Source organism: Molothrus aeneus, chromosome 6 (genome assembly GCF_037042795.1).
Source record: "Molothrus aeneus isolate 106 chromosome 6, BPBGC_Maene_1.0, whole genome shotgun sequence".
Lineage (NCBI taxonomy): Eukaryota > Metazoa > Chordata > Aves > Passeriformes > Icteridae > Molothrus > Molothrus aeneus.
Window position 1 is genome coordinate 28901370 of NC_089651.1, and position 22907 is coordinate 28924276.

General features: G+C 44.4%; 1 protein-coding gene and 1 long non-coding RNA gene across 7 annotated transcripts in view; both read right to left on the reverse strand.

The window, feature by feature from the left end:
- The window catches only part of SMOC1 (SPARC related modular calcium binding 1), a 126798-nt gene extending 121720 nt beyond the window's left edge, over positions 1–5078 (reverse strand). For all 4 annotated transcript variants that reach the window (XM_066552082.1, XM_066552083.1, XM_066552081.1 and 1 more), the window contains exon 1: positions 4878–5078. In XM_066552082.1, coding sequence (XP_066408179.1) covers positions 4878–4982 — 105 coding nt within the window. In that variant the 5' untranslated portion in view covers positions 4983–5078. The remainder of the gene's footprint in view (positions 1–4877) is intronic.
- A 1249-nt stretch (positions 5079–6327) lies between these two features.
- The window catches only part of LOC136557937 (uncharacterized), a 30797-nt gene continuing 14217 nt past the window's right edge, over positions 6328–22907 (reverse strand). For all 3 annotated transcript variants that reach the window (XR_010783815.1, XR_010783816.1, XR_010783814.1), the window contains one exon: positions 6328–6540. This is a non-coding gene — a long non-coding RNA (uncharacterized lncRNA). The remainder of the gene's footprint in view (positions 6541–22907) is intronic.

The following is a 22907-nucleotide window of genomic DNA, read 5'->3' on the forward strand; positions in this document are numbered from 1 at the left end:
TGCATTGCTTCCATGTTTAGCTTTTAATGTTAGCATAAAGCTTATTGTGTAACACTTAACTGCACTGTCAGATGTGCCAGCACCAGAAGAACTGGGATTCACCAGCCAAGTGAGAGACAAATGGGGTTTTGTTTGTTTGGGGTTTTTTTGACATAGTAATGTCGCAATTAGTTTGAGATGGCAGGATAAGAACATCTAAGATATTTAAATAGCAGTATTAATATTTTAGAGCTACTACACTACTGAAATGAGTTTACAGTCATCTTACCAATTGCTTCAGGCCATCTGGAAATGAAAGAAGCCAAGAGAGCATCTGCTCTGCACTGTGAAGATTACCTTAGCACACTAGAGCTAGAAAGTAGAAAACTAGTCCAAGAGGTTATCATTGTAGGTGTTCCACCAGCTACAGAGCTTGCTGCCACCACCAGCAAAAATACATGAGCAGCTTCTTTTTCTGTACCCAATCTTTTGCTGGCCAGAAATCTTTCATTAACAGCACAGCTCATTAACATGAGTGGGAATATTCTTGTAGCTAACTCTGAAGCTCAGGCAGTTAAAACACCAACTCTAAGACTACAAAAAGCAAGTAAAATCCTACAATATTTTTCTGTTTAGAACAGGGCCTTCTGTTCCAACAGGAACATAATGTTTAATACTTCGCTACACAAGAATTAATCCTGTTCTTCAACAGAGTTGCATACTGTTTAAAAAACACAAGTCAGAGCAGTTTCTTTAGTACACATAAATGAATTCAGCTGACATTAAAGGTCTAAAAGGAGCAAGGAGAAGGAGAAATAAGCAACATAGCTCCATATATAATTTTAGTTTCCACCTGGGTAAAAAACATCGCTCACCCAACCAAAACAAGTTATCTGTTTGCCATAGAGCAACAAATCTGTCCTATCTCTTTTCTAAAGACTTGCCTTTGGGTACCTGTTTCATCATTAAATTAATCTCTCCAATGGTACAGAAATCTAAAAGCATTAAAGTGCTTCAGTCACTAGTTACTAGTGTAGATCTTTGCAATGTAGAATGGCAATTAATCTCAAACAAGAAACAAAAATTCAGTCATTGAAAACCTATCCTAACGTTCATTTTTCTATTTTAGACCTCCTATGTATGAAGCTCTCTGCCTTATATTCTTATTACACATGCTTGCATAATTTCTTCCCACCATAAAGAACACAAACTTCCTAATTTTGGTAAGCATAAAGACACCTGCTTTGTGGAACCCTTCCTGTGGGGCTGCAGTGAACACAGAGCAGAACACGCTCCTTGTGCCACTCCTGCATAAGCTGCAACACTGCTGCCTCCTCCCAGAGGGGACAACAAAGCTGCAGGAGCCTTTTCAGCACTTTTTACCAAGACTCTTATTTGGTGTTCTAGCTAGTAGTCAACTGCAGCAGGAAATTCCCAGTGCTCTGTGGCACTCCAATTTATGCACTGGAATCTGTTGGTAGCATCACAATTTTGCTATTTACTACCTTCCTTTTTAAGGGCACTGAACTGTAAGGTCCTCCCTGGTCTCCAATCAGCATGCCTTTCAGAAGAGGATATGACACATTTCCATGCATGAAATAGGAAGACGTAGAGTGACTACCCTGTCCCCTCCTATCATCTTTTCGTCCTCTGAAGTCACTGGAGGGGTGCAGGTCCCCAGTCTTCCAGAAATCCAAGCCCATCCAAGATGTAGGACATCTTTTGACGGCTGCAGTCTCATTGTGTGCCTTCTGCAAGCATCCACCATTTCCTCTGTGCTAGTATTTGTCATTACTGCCACCAACAGTTCTCTGCCATACATGAAGTTCATAACGGTCAGGAGTTATACTGAGAAAGCAGAGAGCCAACAGAGATCTTTCCCTGAACTAGAAAAAACAAAGGTCACACTTAATTGTCCAGATGGAGGAAAACAAAGCTTTTTGGCACAATCTGTTTAATCTGCTATGAAAAAATACTGCTTAAATGCACCACACAGTAGGAGATGCAAGAGCCAACCTGGTCAAGCTCCCCATCTAGCACTTTGGGTTCAAGGAGAGGGGAAACAGCAAGACCTGCCTTGTCCCACACCCCAGATCTCATGCCAGCAGAGAGAAAGAGGCACACAGGAAGATAAAATTAACAGCAAATAAAGCCTGATTATCTTTTTCCAGAAGGTAGCATCCTTCAAACAGACATCTTTCAAGTATAGTCCCACGATGCTCTTTTGAGCTACAAAAGTAGAAGTGACCAGGTGACTGTGTAACACAGCAGAAGGTTTACTAGAGTCTGTCAAGTAAGGAAACAAGTCACACAGCAGCCCTGTCCTATTTCTAGGACATGATATTAGACTTCCTATGGGGCTTCACTTGGGACAGTTGTCAGTAACTGTCATTGGGCAACAGCATACATGCAAGAGCCAGATGTTTCCTACAAGTCACTGACACCAAGCCTAAGGAATTCACATCACTGCTCATAGTTTCACTATAACAAGAAACAGCAAGCTTCATACATCTTTTGAGAGCCAGAAGTTCCCCAACAGACCTGTAGGTACTAGGTGCATTTTTAATTTACCTTGGTATTCAAGTAATTATCCTGAACTCACTTAATCTGAAAGTTTCATCCCTTATTGGCACAAGGGATGTAGATATACCTATTTCTCTTCGATATCTCTAGTTTTTCAACATTTTCTGCAAATAGTAGTAACCATTCTCTTCTGTTTATGTATTTAGTAACAGTTCTGGCTGCCTATCTTAGAACACTACAGTAGCAAGAGAAATGCAAGGAGGAAGATCTAGAACTTGATTCAAGCATTATTGCTGCTCATCTGAATTCACTGAGTAGGACTAAAAACTGTTGGTCACCTTTAAAAGAGTTTCAGCTTGCAAATATCACAGTTCTAGCACTTACCATACAGAAAAGAGTGCAGGTATCACACTTAGCACTTGAACAACAGCAGATCCCCAGAACTGCAGCACTGACACCTGGCCAGGGAGACTTCCTGACAGGAATACACTCTTGATCACAAGTCCACACAAGAAATACATATTGGTGTAACCTGGTAGTCATTATTTAAGAAATTAATAATAAAGTATTTTTGTTTTTATTGGAACCTAAAGCATGCCACATTTATACTAATGACAGCTTTACTGGCAATGTCTAATTGCTGCAAGAGATGAAGGTCAGGGGCTTATATCAATCAACCTGGTTGCAAGCAAGCAAACCAAACTCTTCACCTTCACATGACACTTTGAGGGGCAAAAATACAGATTTCATGAGTAAGACATCCTGGAAATATACAGCTTTCCTTTTAAGACCTCATAAATTAAAACACTAGGTTAAAACTTTAAGGCACATCTTCCAACAGAACTACAGATGTTAGTGTTCACAGCTGATATTCTCCCCAGTCATGAAGGAAGAAATAGCAAAGTCAGCGTACTTACTTCAAGCAAAAAGTAAATCAGTAGTTCTTTGTATTTGGCTTCCCACTCCCCTGAAGTAGCTCCCACTCCAAGACAACATAGCACAGGGAACAATTAAACTGCCTTGTAAAGTACAGTACAAAAAATGGTATATATGAAAACTGTTTGGTACACAGGCTCATTGGTCAACATGCACTACCATCAGGATTTTTTTTGTTTTGTTTCAATTGCGCTTCATTAAAGCGGTTAGATACTTGTGCTGATGAAGATCCTAGCTACCCAGCCAGACTCTTACTTATCACCTTTAAATTTCCTCTCTATTTGAAATCACTCTGATCTTGAGGTTTATGCCTGATATCAGGTAATAAAGATATATGCATAACCCCCCTGTGTTTCCCGATCTTTTAAAGCAGGTCTCAGTAATTTACGGCACACACCAGTTCTAACTTAGAACTAGTGAGATCAGAACTAGCAGTTGCTGTTACACATCTGGCCATAAAAGAACAGCTGAACACAACAACATCAGTGCAGCCAGTAGTATGCTTTCCATAGCTCTGAGAAGCATTTAATAGCCTTCATGGTCAAACACTTCCATAAGAAAAAAAAAACAAAACATTTCACTCAAGTCCCTTGTTGTAATACTTTGGCCAAGTAGGGAGTTCAAAGACTCCTAGTCTTGCCTAACTATGGTCTAAGTTAATTAGGTACTACACTTCAAGCCTGTTTTTTATCTATTTTAGATAGCATTTAGATGTGCAAAAATGCATATGGCCAATGCATCCAACAAGCCTGCAGAGTGACAAGTTTATTCCACTTACCCAGAGCTATGCAGCAGCATTGGCTGAAGAACAGCTACTGTTTTGCAGCTTTATAATTGAAAACTCTCACGCTACTCCGTAATGATGCTGCAGTGGTAACACTCACTCACTGGGAGAACCATATTTAGAAAAATGTTGGGTTCTCCCCCAGAGCAATGTCATAGTTTGGTAAGTGAAATGAACAGCCCCAGCAAGAGTCAGGCATTGTCAGATTAAAAAAAAACAGAGCTAGACTCCTACAGGGAGAAACCTGGGCTGAAGGGATCTAGCTTTATTGGAAGGATTCATTTAATCCCTGCTTGAGAACATAAAAGAAGAAAAGTCCTAAAGCTATGTGCTGGAAACAGGGGCTATATTAAATGCAAGTCAAGCAATATAAAAACAGAGCCTGCCAACCTCCCCCCTCCCGTGTTTTTCTGCAATAAATACTAACAAGTTAATAACCGGTGTAAGAACTTCTCGCACGCAGCCGATACCCGGCTTTTAATAAGCGAGCGGGGCAGGCCCTGGCGAGGGTCTGCGCCCAGGGGTCGCGGGGCCGGGGGCGCTGCCCGGCGGCCGGGGCTCCACCTGCGGCGCTGACAGGGCGCGGGGGCGGCGGGCCGGGGCAGGGCGCTGCAACCTGCCGCGCCAGCTCACTTACCCGGGCCAACTCACTTACCCGGGGCCCCGTGGATCGATGGCTGCGAGCCGGCGGCAGATGCACCAGCAGCAGCGCCAGCAGGAACGGGCGAGCCCCCGCGCTGCGCCAGGCCCGCGGCATCATCGTCCCTCAGGGCAGCGCGGCTCTGCGGCCACCAGAGGCGGCTCTCCGGGGCGGTGCGACGATGCCGGTCCCGCGGCAGCAGGTTCCCCGCCTCGGCCATGGGGATGCCCGTTATAAAGCCGCGGCGGGGCGGGGCCGGCCGGCACTGACCGCGCCGTGCGCCTATCGCCGTGCGGCCGCCGCCAATGGCGGGGCCGCACCGCCTCTCGCCCGGCCCCTCGCCACCGGGCGGGCGGCGGAGGGCGCGGGGCGGGCGGTGTCCCCGTGCCCGCGGCGGCACCTGGAGATCCCGGCGGCACCTGGAGCCCGCGGCGGTCGGGCGTGTGTGCGGGTGCCGGGCAGCCCCCGCGGGCCGCGGGGTACGGCCGGCCAGCGCGGCGAGCGCTCCCCGCGGAGCTGCCGGGCTGCGCCGCCCGCCTCAAAGCCGTGCCGGGCATAGCCGGCCCCAGCCCCGGGCGGGGGCAGTGACAGCTGAGCCGTGCAGGCGGGCCGGGCTAGCGAGCAAGTAAATTGGGCGTAGGCAACCACCGCATGGTCACAAACCGTGTTCATTTGGTCCTGGGGCCAAGGCTGCCACAGGAGCAAGCTCGTGTCTCAGGGAGAGCAGATCCTCCTGTCACCTCCGAGCCGAGGCATGGCCGAGCCACAGCCACAGAGTCTACCTCTCCCTGAAGATCTTCCTCTGGGTTCCCAGCTGCACAAGTAGCCCCAGAGCCCATTGCTTTGTATTGCCCAGCAAATCCTTCAAATCTCATGCAGGTGATGTGTTTGGGTCTTTAGTAATACATTGCACAAGGGAAAATATCCAAGTTTGGTACCTCTTGAGATGACAAGCCCATAGAGACTGCATGTGGGTCCCAGTTCATCCCAGCACCAGGCACTCCTAGTAATGGGAAGTTTGGGTAGAAAGTGAGCATCGTCATACAACGGGCAAGTTAGTGCAGCTGTGGAGCAGAAGGAAGAGAAGAGGGAAAAATGGAGATACATCTACCAGCAAGGCTCAGTATCTACAGGCATGTCTAGAGAGGGAGCAGTACATGGCATTGCAATGGCAGCAAGCTGTTGGCCTGAGCATTGGAGGCAACGAATAATGCCAAGCCCTCTACCTGAGAGAGGGACTGAGCAGTGGAGATATCTTGTGAACTAGACTGGCTTGCATTTACATCAAGTCCTTAATTTTCAAATTACCAGCTTGAGTTTGATGTAGGGCAGAGCTGAGGCCCAACATATATTGCAGAGTAATATGCATGGGAGGCCATTGTTGTGCATATAATAGTGATAATAACCTTTAGGTAGGACTGTTTTGTGGTGCTTTTATGGAAACACACAAAACATGACATTTTTTCACACAATGTATTACCTTTCTTTACTCAGTGACCTTACAAGAGGCAATAATCACACTTGCAAAAATTCCCTGGAGTGTATCCGCTAGGTATGGGGAGGGGCTGCTACACCCACACAAAGAACCTTGTTACACAGTAGAAGTCATGTAATTCTGGCATCTTATCAGAGCAAAGCAGAGTGGGTAGGTATAGCGGTTGCTTTAATCTTTCTTTTCCTGAAAAAAAAAAAAAAATAAAAATCAAAAATGCCAATATGTAACATTTTGTCATTAGCCTAGACAGGATAAGCCGTTTGTTACTCACATGGAGCTCTGCCAGTATTCATTATTCTTGGCTTACAGATTTCTCTGGGACTCAAAACACAGCGCTCCATACAAACCTACCTTAGTCCTAACCCTCACCACTCTGCCAGCCTGGTTCTAAGCTTTGCCAGCTCTTCTCCAGTATGGCCTGTGGTATCCTCTGATTTTCCATTTCAAAGTCTCTCTGATCCACACCTGAACGCATGCCATTCCACATGACACAAGCAGAGAGACCTTGAAAGGAAGAGGAGGGGAAGAGCTGGGAAATCTGAATATGAGTGTCCTTGTGGATATCAGGATCAGCTTGGTTGAGGTTGGGCAAGTTATACCTGTGCATGCCTGAATCTCTGAAAAGACAGGCCGAATCTAGTACAGTTTTGTTGAGGCAATGATCCCGCCACTCAAGTACCACATCACCTCATACTTAAGTTTTGATTAAATTCCAGTCCAGATAACAATATTACACTTGCCTACATTCTCCTCTCCAATTTCGTAGGGGGATTTTTGCATCTGACCTATTTTGTGTTTTGCCTTCATGTGTTCTTTATCACTTGTACTTTAAACATGAATGCCTTTCTTTGGTGTATTTTTCACACACAAACACAAGGATGTCAGGATCTCTATGCTAGAGGTTTGTTACCACCATGAAAAAATAATTGTTTTCTTAATCCCTAATAGAGAATACCAGCTACACTGGAAACTTCTCCACCAATGCCTATGAGGCTCTGACACCAGCAGCACCTTAACACCAACTGGAAGTTCCAGAGAGGGTCAGAAATTCCCAATTACAGAAACCTTTGACCCCTTCATGGTCAAAGCTGTTCATAACCTTGCCACACATACTCCCAGCCATGGCCAGGCATTTCTGTGTAGTGAGAAATATTTCCCTTGTGGATAGTAACTGCCTTAGTGCAGAAGACAGTTCATTGCCTGGCTTATGTATCACCACTAAATTTTACTGAGCTGTTCCAAGCCCAAAAATCTCAGCAAGTCACCATTCAGGAGGCTGGAGGGATATCCAAGCTCTGTTTAAAGACACTATTAAGAGAGAAAATACATGGATCTTTTCCAGTGGTCACTTTCACAGCTGAAAATGTGTGTCTAACTCTTTGGCACCCTGTGCCTGGTACTCTAGTTTGTATAGGTGAACTTTACTGGTGTGTCATCAAATAAAAATCTAGGTAAATAGAATAAACTACAGAAACAGAATGTTTTGGGCCATTAAATTGTCTGTTGTTTGTCTCGGGTTGCTGGCAAGTAGGAAGTGCCTGCACTGGGCATCAGTGGCATCACAGAGATGTTGAGGAGCCAAGAGAAGGCTACTCACTAACCATAAGAGGAATTGGGCACCTAATCTTGTCACTTGAACTCTTCTGAAAAACCCTGCCATCATTCAGAGTGCCAAATACTGCTGGCACAGTGCCACTTCCATCAGTGATGTCTCCCTAGCAAACTTGCCCACAGTCTGTAACTGAAAACCACAAAGAGAGAGGGACACAGAACTGGGAGGAAAGTTGTTCTTCACATCCAGGCATTTGTATACCAGACCCAACACATGGATCCTTCAGAGGAAGATGTAAGTTGAGCCATAATGAATTCAGCTATGCAGTGATGGTAAGGTAGCACTGAAACTGGTGCCGTTGGGGCTTGCTGTGTGCATGAGATCCAGCCTACGACTTGCACCTCTGAAGACTTACCCCAACCTGTGCCCGTCTGTATTGATTAATATCTTGTTGCCATGGTGCTCACATATCATGTGCATCACCACAAACTCATGGCACAGGACGTGTATATTGGTGGTCTTGACAGCTGTTCAGGGAGAACTGTTTGATTGCTTTGATTATTTGCCTCTGCTTCTACTTGTCTTGTCCTCAAACAAGTTTCAGAAGATCACTGTCCTCTTTTAAACAGTATTGGCACTCAGAACCATCATGGGATTTATCTGCCACAGTTTTCATCAGGGCACGAATCCCCTCTTGCACATGTTTAGTAGAAATGATTATTCAACTTTCAATAGAAAATAATCTGCAGCCTCTAAATATGAAGTAATTGCTTTTAGGGACTAATTTACTATTAGAGGTTCTTTTTTAAGTCAGTAGATGCTACAATCACTCCTGCAAGAGGTTTAGATGTCACTTCTTGTCACAATTTAAAAAGAGGCAGAGAAGAACATGGGAAATTTGCTGTAAGATTTGTTTTTGTGGATTGTAACAATGCAGAATTTAGAGTTTAGAGCTTTTTGTTGGTTTGTTTGTTTGTTTGGGGGTTGTTTGTTTGTTTTTTTAACTTTGTGCCCATTGAATCATTTGGACCATTTAATCAGAGAATTATCCATTGCTGCCAGGTCTTAATTACCGAGAACCTGCAGTAGCAGAACCTTTTCTACCATGCTGACACCTACAAATCTCCATCTGGAGGCAAGTTTGGTCAGTCTAGAGTAAAGACTGAAAAGCCACAGCTGAGCACATTCATGACCCTATGAAGAATAGCAATCACTGTTCAGTCACCCTAAAATGAGGTGGAATACCATTTCCCCAGCTTCCCAGACATAGGTAGAGTTAGGGGAGGGGGGGGGGGCTAAGTTTGACTCACTGATTATGAGGGTGGAAATCAGACATCATTGGGTTCAAAAAGTTTCAAATCACAGCATACAACAATTTTACAGTGTCACCCCACTGTCAACACAGCTTTTTACTACATCTGGCACTTTACTGCATTCCTTTCTTTTTTGTTTTCATAATAATACTGGTGTATGGCAAACCACCTCTTCCCATGACGGAATAACAGTTGCTGCTAACTGCAAAGTATTCACACTTTTTAAGAAGCAGAGATACATTGCTTTGGGGTGTTCAGCATGTTCTGGAGTGTATTTGCTGGATTATGTCAAAAAAAGAGAGGCTCAGCTTTTTATGGAAGCCAATTATATGTATGTATGTATATATATATATATATATATATGCTTGAATGAAACAGAAAACCTGTTAGTAAAAAATAAGTGTCTTATTGGGCTTTTCATCCTGGAAGCTCTTTGCAGAATATTCACTTATACTTGAATGAAAAGCTTTGTCAAAAATATTACAGGATTTCAAATCTTTTCCCATGAAATCCATTTAGAGTCTGCCACTTCATTCATTATACTTCATACAGAAATTCTGTTCAGACTTTTTCTCTAGAAAGTATATTAAATTGTATTGGTCCTGGCTGTGCTACTTTGGTTTCACAAAGAGTTGCTAGTAGTCCTGATTAGTTCCCACCACTCCCAGACCCCCACCTCTCACTAGTGCCCATCCATCTGATCCTAATAACCCAGTCATACCTTCATGCACCTATATTATTCCATCATGGGAAGAGACTGTTGGCCATACCCCAGTATTACTATGAAAACAGAACAAAATGAAACCAAAAAGAAAGGAATGCAGTAAAGTCCAAAATGTAGTAAAGAGGCAGTAATGCTCATTTGATCTTCAGTATTTTTTTTTCATGGTACTTCAGCACATACCTATTTTTAAGGGTGGAACCACTACAATCACATAGCTGAAGTTAGTCTGTAATCTGCCAGCTCTTTGAAAACAAGGATATTCTCATTGTTTGGCCTTTTTACTCTTACTCATGTTTTGCAAATTATAGGCTATAATGCTAAAAATCAATATGGGGCTCGCTGCAGTGGTTGTAAATGATGGGTATATATGTGGCACTGGAAAATTGAATGACTCTTCCCAATATCTATCTAATAGATTTCTAACGTAAATTGTGCATTCCTTTGAATTCTGTAAAGCAAATATAACATCACTCCAGGCTCTAAACAGAATGCCAATCGACCATATCTTTAACCTTTAGAATCTTTAAAAGTACTTAACAACCTGCCAATTATTTTTTTTTATTTTGTCAGCTATGAGTTTGAAGTTGGGTTGGACTCCATATGGACGCCAGAAAAGAGATCTGTTCCAACTTCATTTATCAATCTTATCAAGTCAAGGATTCCTTCTGCTCATCCTGTCTACCTGGGTGGGATAGATGGAAAGTGGGTGGGGAAAAAACAACCTCTGCACTGAAATTTTTGAGGACTTGGTACTCTGGGCTGCAAATGTGAAGGAGAGCAGCTGGTGAATCCCCCATACATGAGAACTCTCTGCCCATGCCAAGTGGGCTCACCATCAAAAGTGCAAAAGAAGTGTGTGTGGGAATCAGGCCAGGGCTCATGGAAGGCAAGGTCTCTTGCCTAACCTCCCTTCCATGTGATCCTCCACCAGCACAGACAACAACAAAAAGGAGAAGGAAGCAACTGAGGACCAGGCCCTGTGAGTTCAAAAAGTTATGATATTGGGGCTATATTTTGTTGCTTGAGCACATTTACCTTTTCTCACAGAAACGCTCAGATGAATGCAGTGAAGTATTTTGTCTCACGGGTTAGCACACCCCTCATCTGCCTCTCTCCATTAGCAGTCCGTATCTTCAGGAAACTCAGAATCAGATTTATGTTCTAAATTGCATGAAACAGCTCAGAAATATAACTCCAGCAAAGAAGTCCTGATATCAAATTAGGCACTCTTTGTCTTCTCAGTTGCAGAGGCAAAATGGTGACAAAACAGCAGAATGATGTTCATTCTATGATGCCTTGATCCCACAATTTTTCATCAGGGCCAAGAGTAACACTTGTTATCGGACAAGCAAAGTTTGTTTTTTCTTCCCAACCAGTTTCTTAGCACTGATTTAAGTTTCACACTGACACCAGCAAAACAGCACTTAAATCACAGCCCTGAGAACCAGCTACACGTATCCAAAGCTGAGCAGAGTTCAAACCTCAGCCGTGTGCTGATACAGAGTCTTTTCTGTTTTAAATTGCCCACCCACTCACTATTCCCAGCTGCTGAGCCACATAACGTTCAAAGACCACACACAAGGTGCAAGAGCAATAGGGGCCTGTTGAAAATTAAAGTGCAACAGCTTAGTCAAGAGGACAGACTTCAGCATTGCTGCCTAGAAAATGGGGGCAAGGAATGAGACAGAAGGGCAGACACGACCATGGGAGATCTGTACAGAAAGCAGTGGGAATCTACACTGGAGTCTATTTTGCAGAAATCCCCTATCCTCAGCTCAACAGATAATAGAGACACACAGATCTTCCTATATGAACACAGGCAAGAATCAGCTCAGAAAAAGAGCTGCTGCTTTCCAGATGCTAGACAAGATACTAGGGTCTCAGGATTTGTTCTCAGCTTGTCTGAAAGCACATAGAGCTGGTCAAAAAACCCTCTCTGTGCCTTATTTCCCCTGCTTGAGCAAGTGTAAAGAAGTATAAAACACGTTTGCTATGCTCTGTTGCCCCCCAACATACAGCAAAACTGTCAAAGAGCTCTGGTTTCTCCCCTCCAGTGCTGCTGATGAAGGGACCTTGCTCTGAAATGCCATATAGTAGTGTCATTTGTCACTCATTTGAATGCCATATAGTAGTGTCACCCATTTCTCTTCACCCCGTTGTAAGAGCACATTGCTATTGAAAACTACAGAGTGTTGCATTACCACTCAGTGGTGGCACAAAGGCAGAAGTGGGTCAGCACCATCACACATCACAGTGCAACACAGCCCTTTTTAGAAGAGTGTGGTCCTCCTAGTGACTCCAGGCTAGTACTCACAGGGTCTGAGGCAAACTGGTGAAAACAGAACATATCCTGAACCTATCTGCTCATATGGCCAAGTTTGCAAAGAGTTTGCACAAGAAGAGACTCTTCACCTCAAAATGTTTTAAAAACATTCTTGGGTTTTGTCCTGTTACTTCTATACATATAGAATATGTCTTCATACATCAAGATTTTGTGCTTCGTCACTAACCAAGGCTAAATGCTTAAAGGCTAAGTCAAGCTGTACTCTAAGTATGGGCTGTTTAATCCATAACTAAATGAAATGGCCTCACTGCTGAGATGAGGCAATGTTGTAACAGCACACAGCACAGCCCAGCAGTCAGAGCAAGAAACAACCAAGGTGGTTTCTAACAAAGTGCTCAGCGTGTTTGAAGAGGCAGACTGCCAGCACTCTATGGTGTCATCCTACTCCCTACTTCTCAGCTGGGACAGCAGCTAAGAAGAGAAAAAAGGAGGAAAGATGAAACACAACATGCCATGAACTTTCTCACTGCAGCTCTGATTACTACTAGCAAAAGAAAGCAAGCCAAGGAGGCCCTGGAAGGAAAGACTCAGTGAAGTACCCCATACCAAGTACTCTGAGATGGTGGTTTGAACCCAGAACCACATAGCATAGCTAGCATGTGTTCCTGTAATGATCTAAAATAGAAGCACAGATACAAAAGTGCTTGCAGCACTGTCAGGCTCCTACCTGTGATCCCAGGTTTGGGCTTCAGAACACACACAACAATGAACAGAAAGATACCAAGACTGGAATTTTTGTAGTTAACTCTATTGCTCGATTAATTTCACCACCTTCTTAAAAAATGAGAAATACAAAATAAAATATAGGCATATGTGCACACCATTTTGATCTTTTGATTCCTGTCAGAAACTCAGTGCAGAATAAAACCTTCCAGCACACAATTGCTTGCATCCAGCTTTTTGAAATATCCCACTGTGATACATATCAACCTTTTCCTTTTGATTGATAGACTTTGCTAGGAAACACAGCAGAACAGATGTGTGTGCATGGGTGCCATCAAATTAATTTTAACGCTCTTTTTTTTCCTGCTCCCCCCTCCCACCCACATGCTTATAAAGTTATTCTGAAAGACATGAGAACTCTAAATAATGGGGGGAGGGAAAGTGGGGATTAAAGCACATCTGAAGAAAGTAGTATAAAATTGCACTGAAAGCAAAAAATCCTCCCACCATAACCTACCCTTGTCCACCCCTGTGTCAACAAATATGCAACCAATTAATGTAATTGCAGAGTTATTTATGGCACACAGGAAAGTGTAGTCAGGGACCCTGAGAAACAAGGTTGTAGGGATAGGAACGCCTGGGCTTCCCCCTCACCCCCTCCTTTGCAGATGTTTAAGTTGACTTGTGGTGTCCATGTGTCTCATAACCAACAGCCTGTCTACTTTGCAGGTGTTGCTTGCTGTATGGGGGTGGGTAAAGTGGATGAAAGGAGACCTGGAAAAAAGTTGGCGTCTTCTGATTTCAAACTGTGACCAAAAGATATTGGTTGGGTTTAGATATTCCCCCGCCTACTCCCACCAACTTTGCAGGCTACAAAAGCCCCATACTTAATCCCTTCAGATGACCCTTCCGACAGCAGCAACAACATTTGAACAACAGGGGCAAAAAAATTTCTTAGCTCCATTATTTGATTGTTCAGGGTGACAGTTTTGTTACTGTTCAGTGCCCTGCACAAGAGAGGTTTTAATTAGAGCTATTGAGTGGTTTGAATTGGCACAATTAGGGTCAGCATTAATGATTGCTGCATGTGTTCTTTTGAACAGTAAGGGCTTTTTTTTGCCCATGGACAGGAGGGGGTAGCAGCTAATGAACTAGGAGAGTGCAAATTATCTCTGCAAAGCTGGGGCAAGTGTAATACACACTGGGGATAAAGTGGAGAGCAGGAAGAGAGAACACAGCTTATGGGGCTGATCAAGATGACTTCTCAGGAATGTACTGAGCACCATCAGTCTCCAGTGCTTGCCATTTGCTTCCTCAGGTGTTAGGGCTGCATAAAGCACTGGCAAAGATGTGGTTTTGTATCGCAAGGAACACCTCAGAAAGGCAAAGTATATTCAGTATTTTCATACTGAAAAATACAAAAGGAGAAGGGGAAAAGGCTGCAATCTGCTGAGAACAGTAGTCTACTTCAAAACAAGGATGTGCTCATGCAAATTGGTACTCCCATGAGTAGGCTTGTAGGGTTTACCCACCTCCCATTCACTTCAGTGTGATACTGGATCAGTTCAAAGGAACACAGCCACATAAGAGACAGACATATACATTTGTGTACAAAGACCCTGCTCTGTGTGTGTAGAAATGCCTCCCAAATACACACACCTGCTTTTGCAGCATGGCAGGTGGATGCCAGAGCCCCATGCATATGGCACCTCTGCCAAAGGCTGCTCCTTAGAAAAGAGAGTCCTCACGGAATGTGCCACTTGACTGAAAGAACAGACCTCCTGGGGGGCATACCTATGGTCTCCTCAGAACTTGTAGATCTCTAATGTGTTCATTACAGAGTCTCTTCCTGATCCACACAGTCCGTGAAACTCTTCAGAAATGCTCCCAGGTTGCAGGAGGAATACACTCCCACATCATTCCAGCATAGCCAAAGAGACTTCTCTTCCACAAACCTACTTAGTGACAATACCCATGTGGGTGCAGGGAGTCGCTGGCAGCACAGGACCTGCCCCACTCTTGTGAAAAACCTCCATTGCTTCTGGCCTGTGCATGTCCTCCCCAAAGCATGCGCTATTTTTGCCTCGGGCCTACAACAAAGCTTTCAGAGTATTCTCCATTTACTAAAACAAGCCTTTGGTCAGGCATTATATTAGAACCACAGGCCTTGCTTTGCCTTCAAGGTACACAAAGGGTTTGTTCATGTGCCAGCTACCCAGTGGTGGAGCTGCCCTCCCCCAGAGAGACAGCCACTCCCCACTTATATGTGCAAAACATCTGTTTTTACTAATGGTGGGTTGACCCTCTGATACCTGAATCAACCTCTAAGTCCCTTCTGAGCTCCAAAAAGCCCAGATAGGACATCACTGGTAGGGGCACCCATGGGGCTGTCTCAGGTCTGGCACTACCAGCTGAGCTAGATACTGGCACTGATCTCTGGTCTGGCCCTAAATACCTATGCAAGCCATCAGGCCTGTTGTAAAATATCCTGTCTCATTGCCCACAGTAATAATGTCTCCTGAATGTGACCCAAAGATGGAGATACATTGCCAGGCACCATGCATCAAGGAAAAGGTTGATTCTTCAGGAAGTTTAGTTGGTAGAGCAGAAATGTATATGCTGTCAGAGGACTGATCCTTGTACATTTTTCAGAAAACATTTTCAGCCAAACTTTTTGCAGCCATCCCAGAGTGCGACCACCAACACCTAACCACTAAAATTTTTGAGGCAGAGCACTGGCACCAGCCAAGATTGCACAGCCCACCAGCTCCTTCATTGGCAAAACAGGTAAAACTGTGTGCATGATTGGAGTGGAGAAGCGGGGTGGAATCCTGGGTGTGCAGTCTTGGCTGGGAACTAGCCAAATACTTCACCTTTTATATATGCAAAGGAAGACAAAGGTGCTCAAAATATGGAGAGAATGAGACTCTTTGGTGTGGTTAAAAGAGCTTTCTGTGCATTTTTATTATGAGATATTTTCAGATCTTTTAGTGTCTTACTCTCTCTCTAAACATTACATTCTCTTAAAAAAATCCAATTTCTCTGGCTTTTTAAAGTAGGTAATATAAATTATGTTGTTATTACCTAGGATACACAGTAGCCCAACATATTTGGGAAATAATTACAGGCCAAAATCTTGCCATGCAAACAGAGGTCAAACAGACTGTTTGTGCATAAAGAGCTCATATTCACTAATAGGCTTAATCCAGTAGGAATTTAGTCTGCAACATGAAGATTTAAGCAGTGATGCTGCTGCAATCTATTTGAAGCCTATGGATGGATACAAATCTAATGGGCACTCACAGCTAGGATAATCTCACTTAGTTTTCAAGGCAGAAAACTAAGGTAGACCCATTCCCCTCTGGTGTGGGTTACCTACTCATTTGTGGCTCACAACAAGTTCTTTACCTTATTACAAATTTTGTAAACCTCATGTCCAAGATGCATGAAAGTCCATCTCATAAAGGATCTTTCCCCAGGCGTGCCAACCTCCAGGGCATAAAGAGCCCAGCAGTGCCCAGCAGAGGTCTATGGCTGCCAGCTGGAGGTAAGCAGGTAGATGGCAGGAGGGTGAGAGCAGAGCTGCAGCAGTTGTCTCTCTTGGGAGCAAGCAGTGTGGCTGCAGGTGCTTCAGCTCACACAGCACCCCTGAATGGAGAACACTTCTCCCTGCCCTTGTCTGGGCAGAAGGAACTGGTTCCACTGGGGCTCAGCAGAGGTGCAAAATTGGAGTGCTGTGGGAAGGGCAGAGACACAGGCAAACACCTCATGGGTGCTTTTGCCATTGGCTGCTTTCGCACCCTCTCCCCCAAGCCTCCCTCATAAGGACTTCAACTGTTCCCATGGCCAGCAATTTTGTTTGGGCAGGCATCCAGCATTGCTTAGCAGATCCAAAATGACACCTCACACATTCTTGAAGGTGTGAAAGAAACAACCAAGCTGAATCGCTTCACCACCCTCAGGGTACTAGAGGTGATACCACAGACTTGCCAAGGAAAACGCAAGGACATCCACAAACATTTCACGACCACCTTCTTTGAGTCTGCTTTGTTATTAAACAGTCCTGGCTTTTGGCATTAGCTGGAAAGCAGAACATACAACTGCTCATACAGGACCCCTGCCTTGGCTTTCTTGTCATATATCCTCAAAAGGGCAAGACTTTTCAGTAACAAGTTGATTTATGTCATCCAATAAATGTATTAATAGTCTTCGTATGGGTCATTTACAAGCAAACAATAACTCCGCAGGTGGGAGGATGGGGCTAACACCATAGGCACCAAACTGCCAGCTGGGCCATGGCCTGAGGTTCAGCTACCTGGAAAGAGTCTGGAAGCTAACAAGCAAGAAAGTGGATGTGACGTGGAAAGCTGAATGTGAGAGGGAATATTATGAGGAGCTGGCAAAGGGTACAGGTGGTGCTGGCTGGATCCCTCGTGTGGTTACGGGGAACGTGTGTGAGCAACAGCTGAACCACAAGATAGCTGGAGTGGAGCACTGGGGACATTCTGGGAAATGGGGCCTTGCCAGGCCAGCATGCCTGGTAGCCATACCTGCAACAGCATATAAGTCTGAGACAGCCTGGTTAGCAGTATCAGAAGTAGCAAACTCAAAAATGGATATATGGCAAAACCAGGACTACAAGGGAAAACTAGATAGGTGCAGGTTGTCTCTCTGAATTGAGGAACAGAAATGGAGATGCAGGGGTGGTAAAGGAAGAGGTCAAGGAACACAGAAATGGATAATAAGACACACGATTCATGTGTCTGGGAGCATTGGTCAAGCAGCCCTATGCTTGACCACTGCAGCTGGAGCCAGCAATGAACCAAACCCTTTGTTTCTGACTATGCCACCAGAGTCAGACCACCCCAGCCAGAGGACAGGGCTTAGCAGGGCAGGGGATTAGCTTTCGCTCGCTGGACAGACAGATTGAGCATCCCTATTTGGTGCCTGTTCCAGAGCAGATGGCATTAGCAGCCATTCACCACTGTGTAACAGCTAAGATTTTGGTTTTCAGTCCAATTAATACAGTTAAACTATTGGAACTAAATAAGGTGCCTTGTTTACCTTCAAACTCATGGTCTAATCCCAAGAGAAATATTTTCCAGGAAAACCATTTGCACTGAAAAATCAGTATTGCATCTCCTCTGCCTTAGTGTAGGCACTGATTAGGAAATAGAAAATATGCAACAAGCCTTTCTGTGAAGTGATGCTTAAAAGCTCTGCAAGCACTCCCAGCAGAAGTTATAAATGCAGACTTCAAAAACTTGTCAGAAAAAAGCAAGTTACTCAGAAAGTACTTCATCTGAACATTTACTGAATGCTTCATACAGACTTATTTTACTGAAATCAGTCAACCCATCTCCAGCTTGAGGAAATGCATCTTTTCTTTAACCTCTACAACATTTAATTATACCTCAGATCACCCACAAATCAGCAGAGTCTGTGCTTTTCAGAATTTCTCTGTATCGGTGTTGCCGTATCACTGTATTTCTGTGCTGCTGCCAGACCAGCACTACTTGTAAGTACCAGCTAAGAAAAGGTGATGAATGACCCCACAGAGACTAAGCTGTGAGATATCTCTCATGGCCCAAATATTAAGCAGTGGATTCACCCTTGCAGCCTTTTCTCGATGTTCCCAAGTCTCCATCCCCTGGCAGATCCAGAGTTTGTCCTTGCCTGGTCCTAGCCCTATGCACCCAGAGCTTCAGGTCTTTTTTCCTAGGGCAGACTGGCCATCTCACTCTAGAGCTCCTGATTCCTTGCCCCCTGCTGTAACCTCTTCTGAAGGCACCTTTTGCTCCAGCCTCACTACAAGGAAAATAAGTTACTTAAATTCTGTATCTACTAGCACTTTGGAAAACGCCAGTGTTGCCAAGGCACTGGCAGAGGGCTGAAAACAGACAAATTTTTTTGCTGACTGCTCTCTCACAGCACAGAAACATGTGCAAAGCTGGACTTAGTATATTGTCAAATTCATCACATATGATAGCCAGTATCAATTGTAGAAGTGTTTATGAGAAAGCAAGAGAAAGCTGGGGACTTTTAGCAGAGCTGGGCAAATGAGCCACCATTAAGAATTCTATACAATTTGAACTATTTATCCAGTTGAGTCTTTATTTCATTTTAAGCAACATCCCTTTTGCCACCTCAGAGATTTTTTCCCTACAGTTATTAGGATTTTTCAATATTGTTGCCTTGATTTGGGAGAAGAGTATATCTCCTTTTGTCACATCAAGCTACATTCTCACATTGAAAAGAAAAGTCAGGCAACCAAGCTGATTTTCAGCTACATCTGCTTTTAGATCAGAGCTGTTCCCCTGGTTAACCAGTGGGATGGATCAGTAGTCATGGCCCAGGATGCCTGGGGGTCTTTATCAATAAGCTAATAGGTCTGAAAAAGGGCACCTGATGTGAGGAAGATGCACTAAGAAGAAGAGCAACATGAACTAACAATATCTTGGGACTAGCATCAGGAATTCTAATGTAAACAGATCAGATTTTTGTAGGTAAATCCATCACTCCACTCACAGTCCCAACGAGCTTATATTCAAGAGTTTCTGCAGCCTAGAAAGGCAGCAGATCTTCCCACCTGCACCACAACCCAACCAGCACCTTTACAAAAATCACAGTGCCCCGGAGCCCAGCCCTTTCCTCATCACCCTGGCCAGGCCCAGACCCCATGTTTGGTACCACTGACAACAGCAGAACTGCCTCAAGAAGGGGTACATCCATCCCTCTATGGCTTCTAAACTTCCCTCCTTGCTCTGATTTCTCATGAAGCCTGAGAACCTCTGCACTAATTGGACAGCCTCACAAGAAAGGGCAATTTGTTACCACAGGAGCATATTTCACATGCAGCACCATGTTAAACACCTGGTGTGAGGATTCTGTAAAATTTCAAGCTAGAGCTATGGTCTTAAGTTTAACACCACTGACTGGGGACACACATCCTTACTTTCTTCAGCTGTCCCATTTTCACTGCTTGCAAATTACTGACCTTCCCTTAGCCCCATCTCCTCCACGCCTGAACTAACGCAACTCAACATGGCCTTTCTGTAGGCTTGTACTGCATGAAGCCTGTGCCATTATTTCTTATTAATCTAGATCTCACTGGGCTTAATGGCAATCCAGTTTTGCCAGCTTCTCACAATTCCCTCTCACATTCAGCTTTCCACATCACATCCCCTTTCTTGCCCGTTAACAATTTAACTGAGCATATAGGCATTGCCAGGTTACTTTAGTGCTTAAGGAGTATCTTTCCCACACAGCCATTGCTATTTTCCATAGATTTACCACAGAAATCATCTCCAATTGCGACAACCAGGACTAAAGGCACAACTTCCACGACCCAGGCACAAAAGTTCTCTGTTCCCTCAGCCCCACAATATGCCTTGGAGACAGTAATGGCCACCACCAGCCTTTTCTCAAAAGGATGATGAGCTAGTCTGTCATATAGTTGTGAGCTACTAAGCAAAGTCCAACAGCGACTAAAGTGCAATTCTGAATTTGAGGTGGGATTTCTACATTCACCTTCATGGTTTCTGTAATGATATTTCATGTCCTCCCCTCACCCCCTATTCCATCTCTCCAAGCCGAAATAGCCTAGGAAGGGGCTGATATCCCTTTGCCACCCACACAGATGTCTGCACTGCCAAACCAGCACCAATGGCCATGCCCTTTTTCATCACCAGGCCAGCAAGAATCCAACCTCACCTTCACATCCACAAGTATGTTTGCAATTAGAGTAACTTTTATTTTCATTATGCGAGACCCAAGTCTTTGGGCTGCAGTGGTACAGGGAGCTCAAAGCTGTGAATCTCAGGAGGCACCTACACAGCATTCCTGCTGTGCTGCCCAAGTCACAAGACAGGCAAGGAAAGGATATCCAGCAAGAAAGAGCAAGCATAATAGAATCCAGCAGAGGCTGGATATTGGTATTTATGGTAGTCCTCATCAGGTTCCATCCTTCCCCTTGCAGCACTCTTATGAGTAGAAAAAGATACCAGTAACCTTGTCTACTCTCTGCATGTAACTCCCCTGCTTGCATGCAGAAAGCCAGGCTGGCACAAGGAACATAATTTAAGAGCATCTGACCTCAGGCTTAGTAAATTGAGCCCATTGTACAACCCCCTGTCTGTATCACTGTACATACAGAGTACATAATTATGAAGCTGCATTTTTGCCTTCTGAATCACCTTCATATGATACCCAGGAGATATTTCCCGTTCTCAGCACTGTTGTGTCATTAACTTTCCTGCTTGTTTTGACTGTTTGTCTCTCAAGCTGAAGTGTCTAGAACTGGGAAAGCCACAGCCAAGAAAAGTCATTAATACAAATATAACTAATACTTATAATGGACACTCAAAGAAAAGTATTCCACAATGCATTATCTTGTTTTCCACATAGCTCAGTAAGGGCTAGAGTGCCTTAGAGCTCTATTCTGCTTCGGGTCCCTTCCACTTTCCTCCAAGCAGCAAGGGCACCTCAGAGCAATGAGGATTTTCTGGCCCTTTAACAATCCCCTTGTCCGCCAGACTTCCTCCTTTCATAGCCCCCATGTGCTCCCTCCCCTCTTCCCCAGGGCTAGTTAATATGTGCCAAATCCTGACACCCTGAATGGTTTCCCAACGCCGACACTAATCACGTTTTCGGGAGCAGGTCAGCAGTGAAGGAGCTGAAATTCGTGTGAAAAAGTCCCTGGGATGGCCCCGGTGCCTCACACCTGCATGCCCTATTCATCTGCACTGTTTACACATTGTCATCCACAATTAATTCTTTCCAGGGACGCTCCACTGCCTGCCCTCCCGTTGCACAGGGACCCCATTCTGAGCTGTTGTGTCTGTTAAATTGAGCATGGGGTGCTGCGATTAAATTAAGTTTTGTGGCACTCTCTCTCTTTCTCTCCCTCCCTTCCCTTCTCTTTTCTCTCCATTAATAACGATGCCTGATGGAAGATTGCTGGCACCGGAGTAAAGAAGTAATTACAGGCACTAAAAGTAGGGAAAGAAAAGTTTCTGTGTGGAAATGTGAATGGGGACATCTTTTCTGGCTAGCCGACATTTCTCTCAGCGCGAGGTGGGAACCACAGCCGCATGCAATTCCAGGATACAAGCAGGAGAAAGGAGAGGAGGGCATGGGGGCACACATGATGATCTCCCATAGAGCAAACTGCCAAAATTTCGTTGTGTGAGTGTCTTTAGCCACTGGCCTGAGTATAGGTTTTCTTCAGCAATTCACATTCTCACCTTCTACTACAGCTACATTTGTGGATATACGTGGCATGCACCAGCCCGGTTGCTCTTCTCACAAAGTGTCATACCCAAAGGCACAGGGAGAAATTCCCTGGCTAACAGGCTAGCAAGTCACCTCCTCACACTGGCACACTCCTGCACTGTTGCGTAAAACAAGGAATAAGAATTGCTCACTGGAGAGGAGAAGGAAAACAAGAGGACAGGAATTTGACCAGCTTCTGCAAAACCTCAAGGCAGCAGCTTTTTTTGCCAAGTATTTTGCTCATGCATGAAGTGGACAACTGGTTTTTATTACTGGGACCTCTTCAAAGTTGAAGAGCCATTTTTGCTGAAAACAGAAATGTGCAGATTTCCAAGCAAGTGGAGCTGGGTGGATTTGGCTTTACATCTTTGTTCAGCTACTTGCAGGACTCGCTACCACAACAGACTGCAGTCCCACAGCATAGCACACAAAGTGTCCCCTTGGTAAGAAGGGCAGGGCTCAGACTCTTCCAGCCAGCAGCCTGCATTAGAGCTATTGCCAAACTAAAGAGCAGCCTCTGTTTGCTTATGTCAGCCATACACCAAAAAAACCCCACCAAACAACAAACCCAAAAAAAGAAAAACATTTGAAAATCACCTGAAGGAAAGTTCTGAGACCCCAATATCCAAGACACACATGAAACATAACAAAATTAATTGACCACAAGCACAGTCTTTTAAG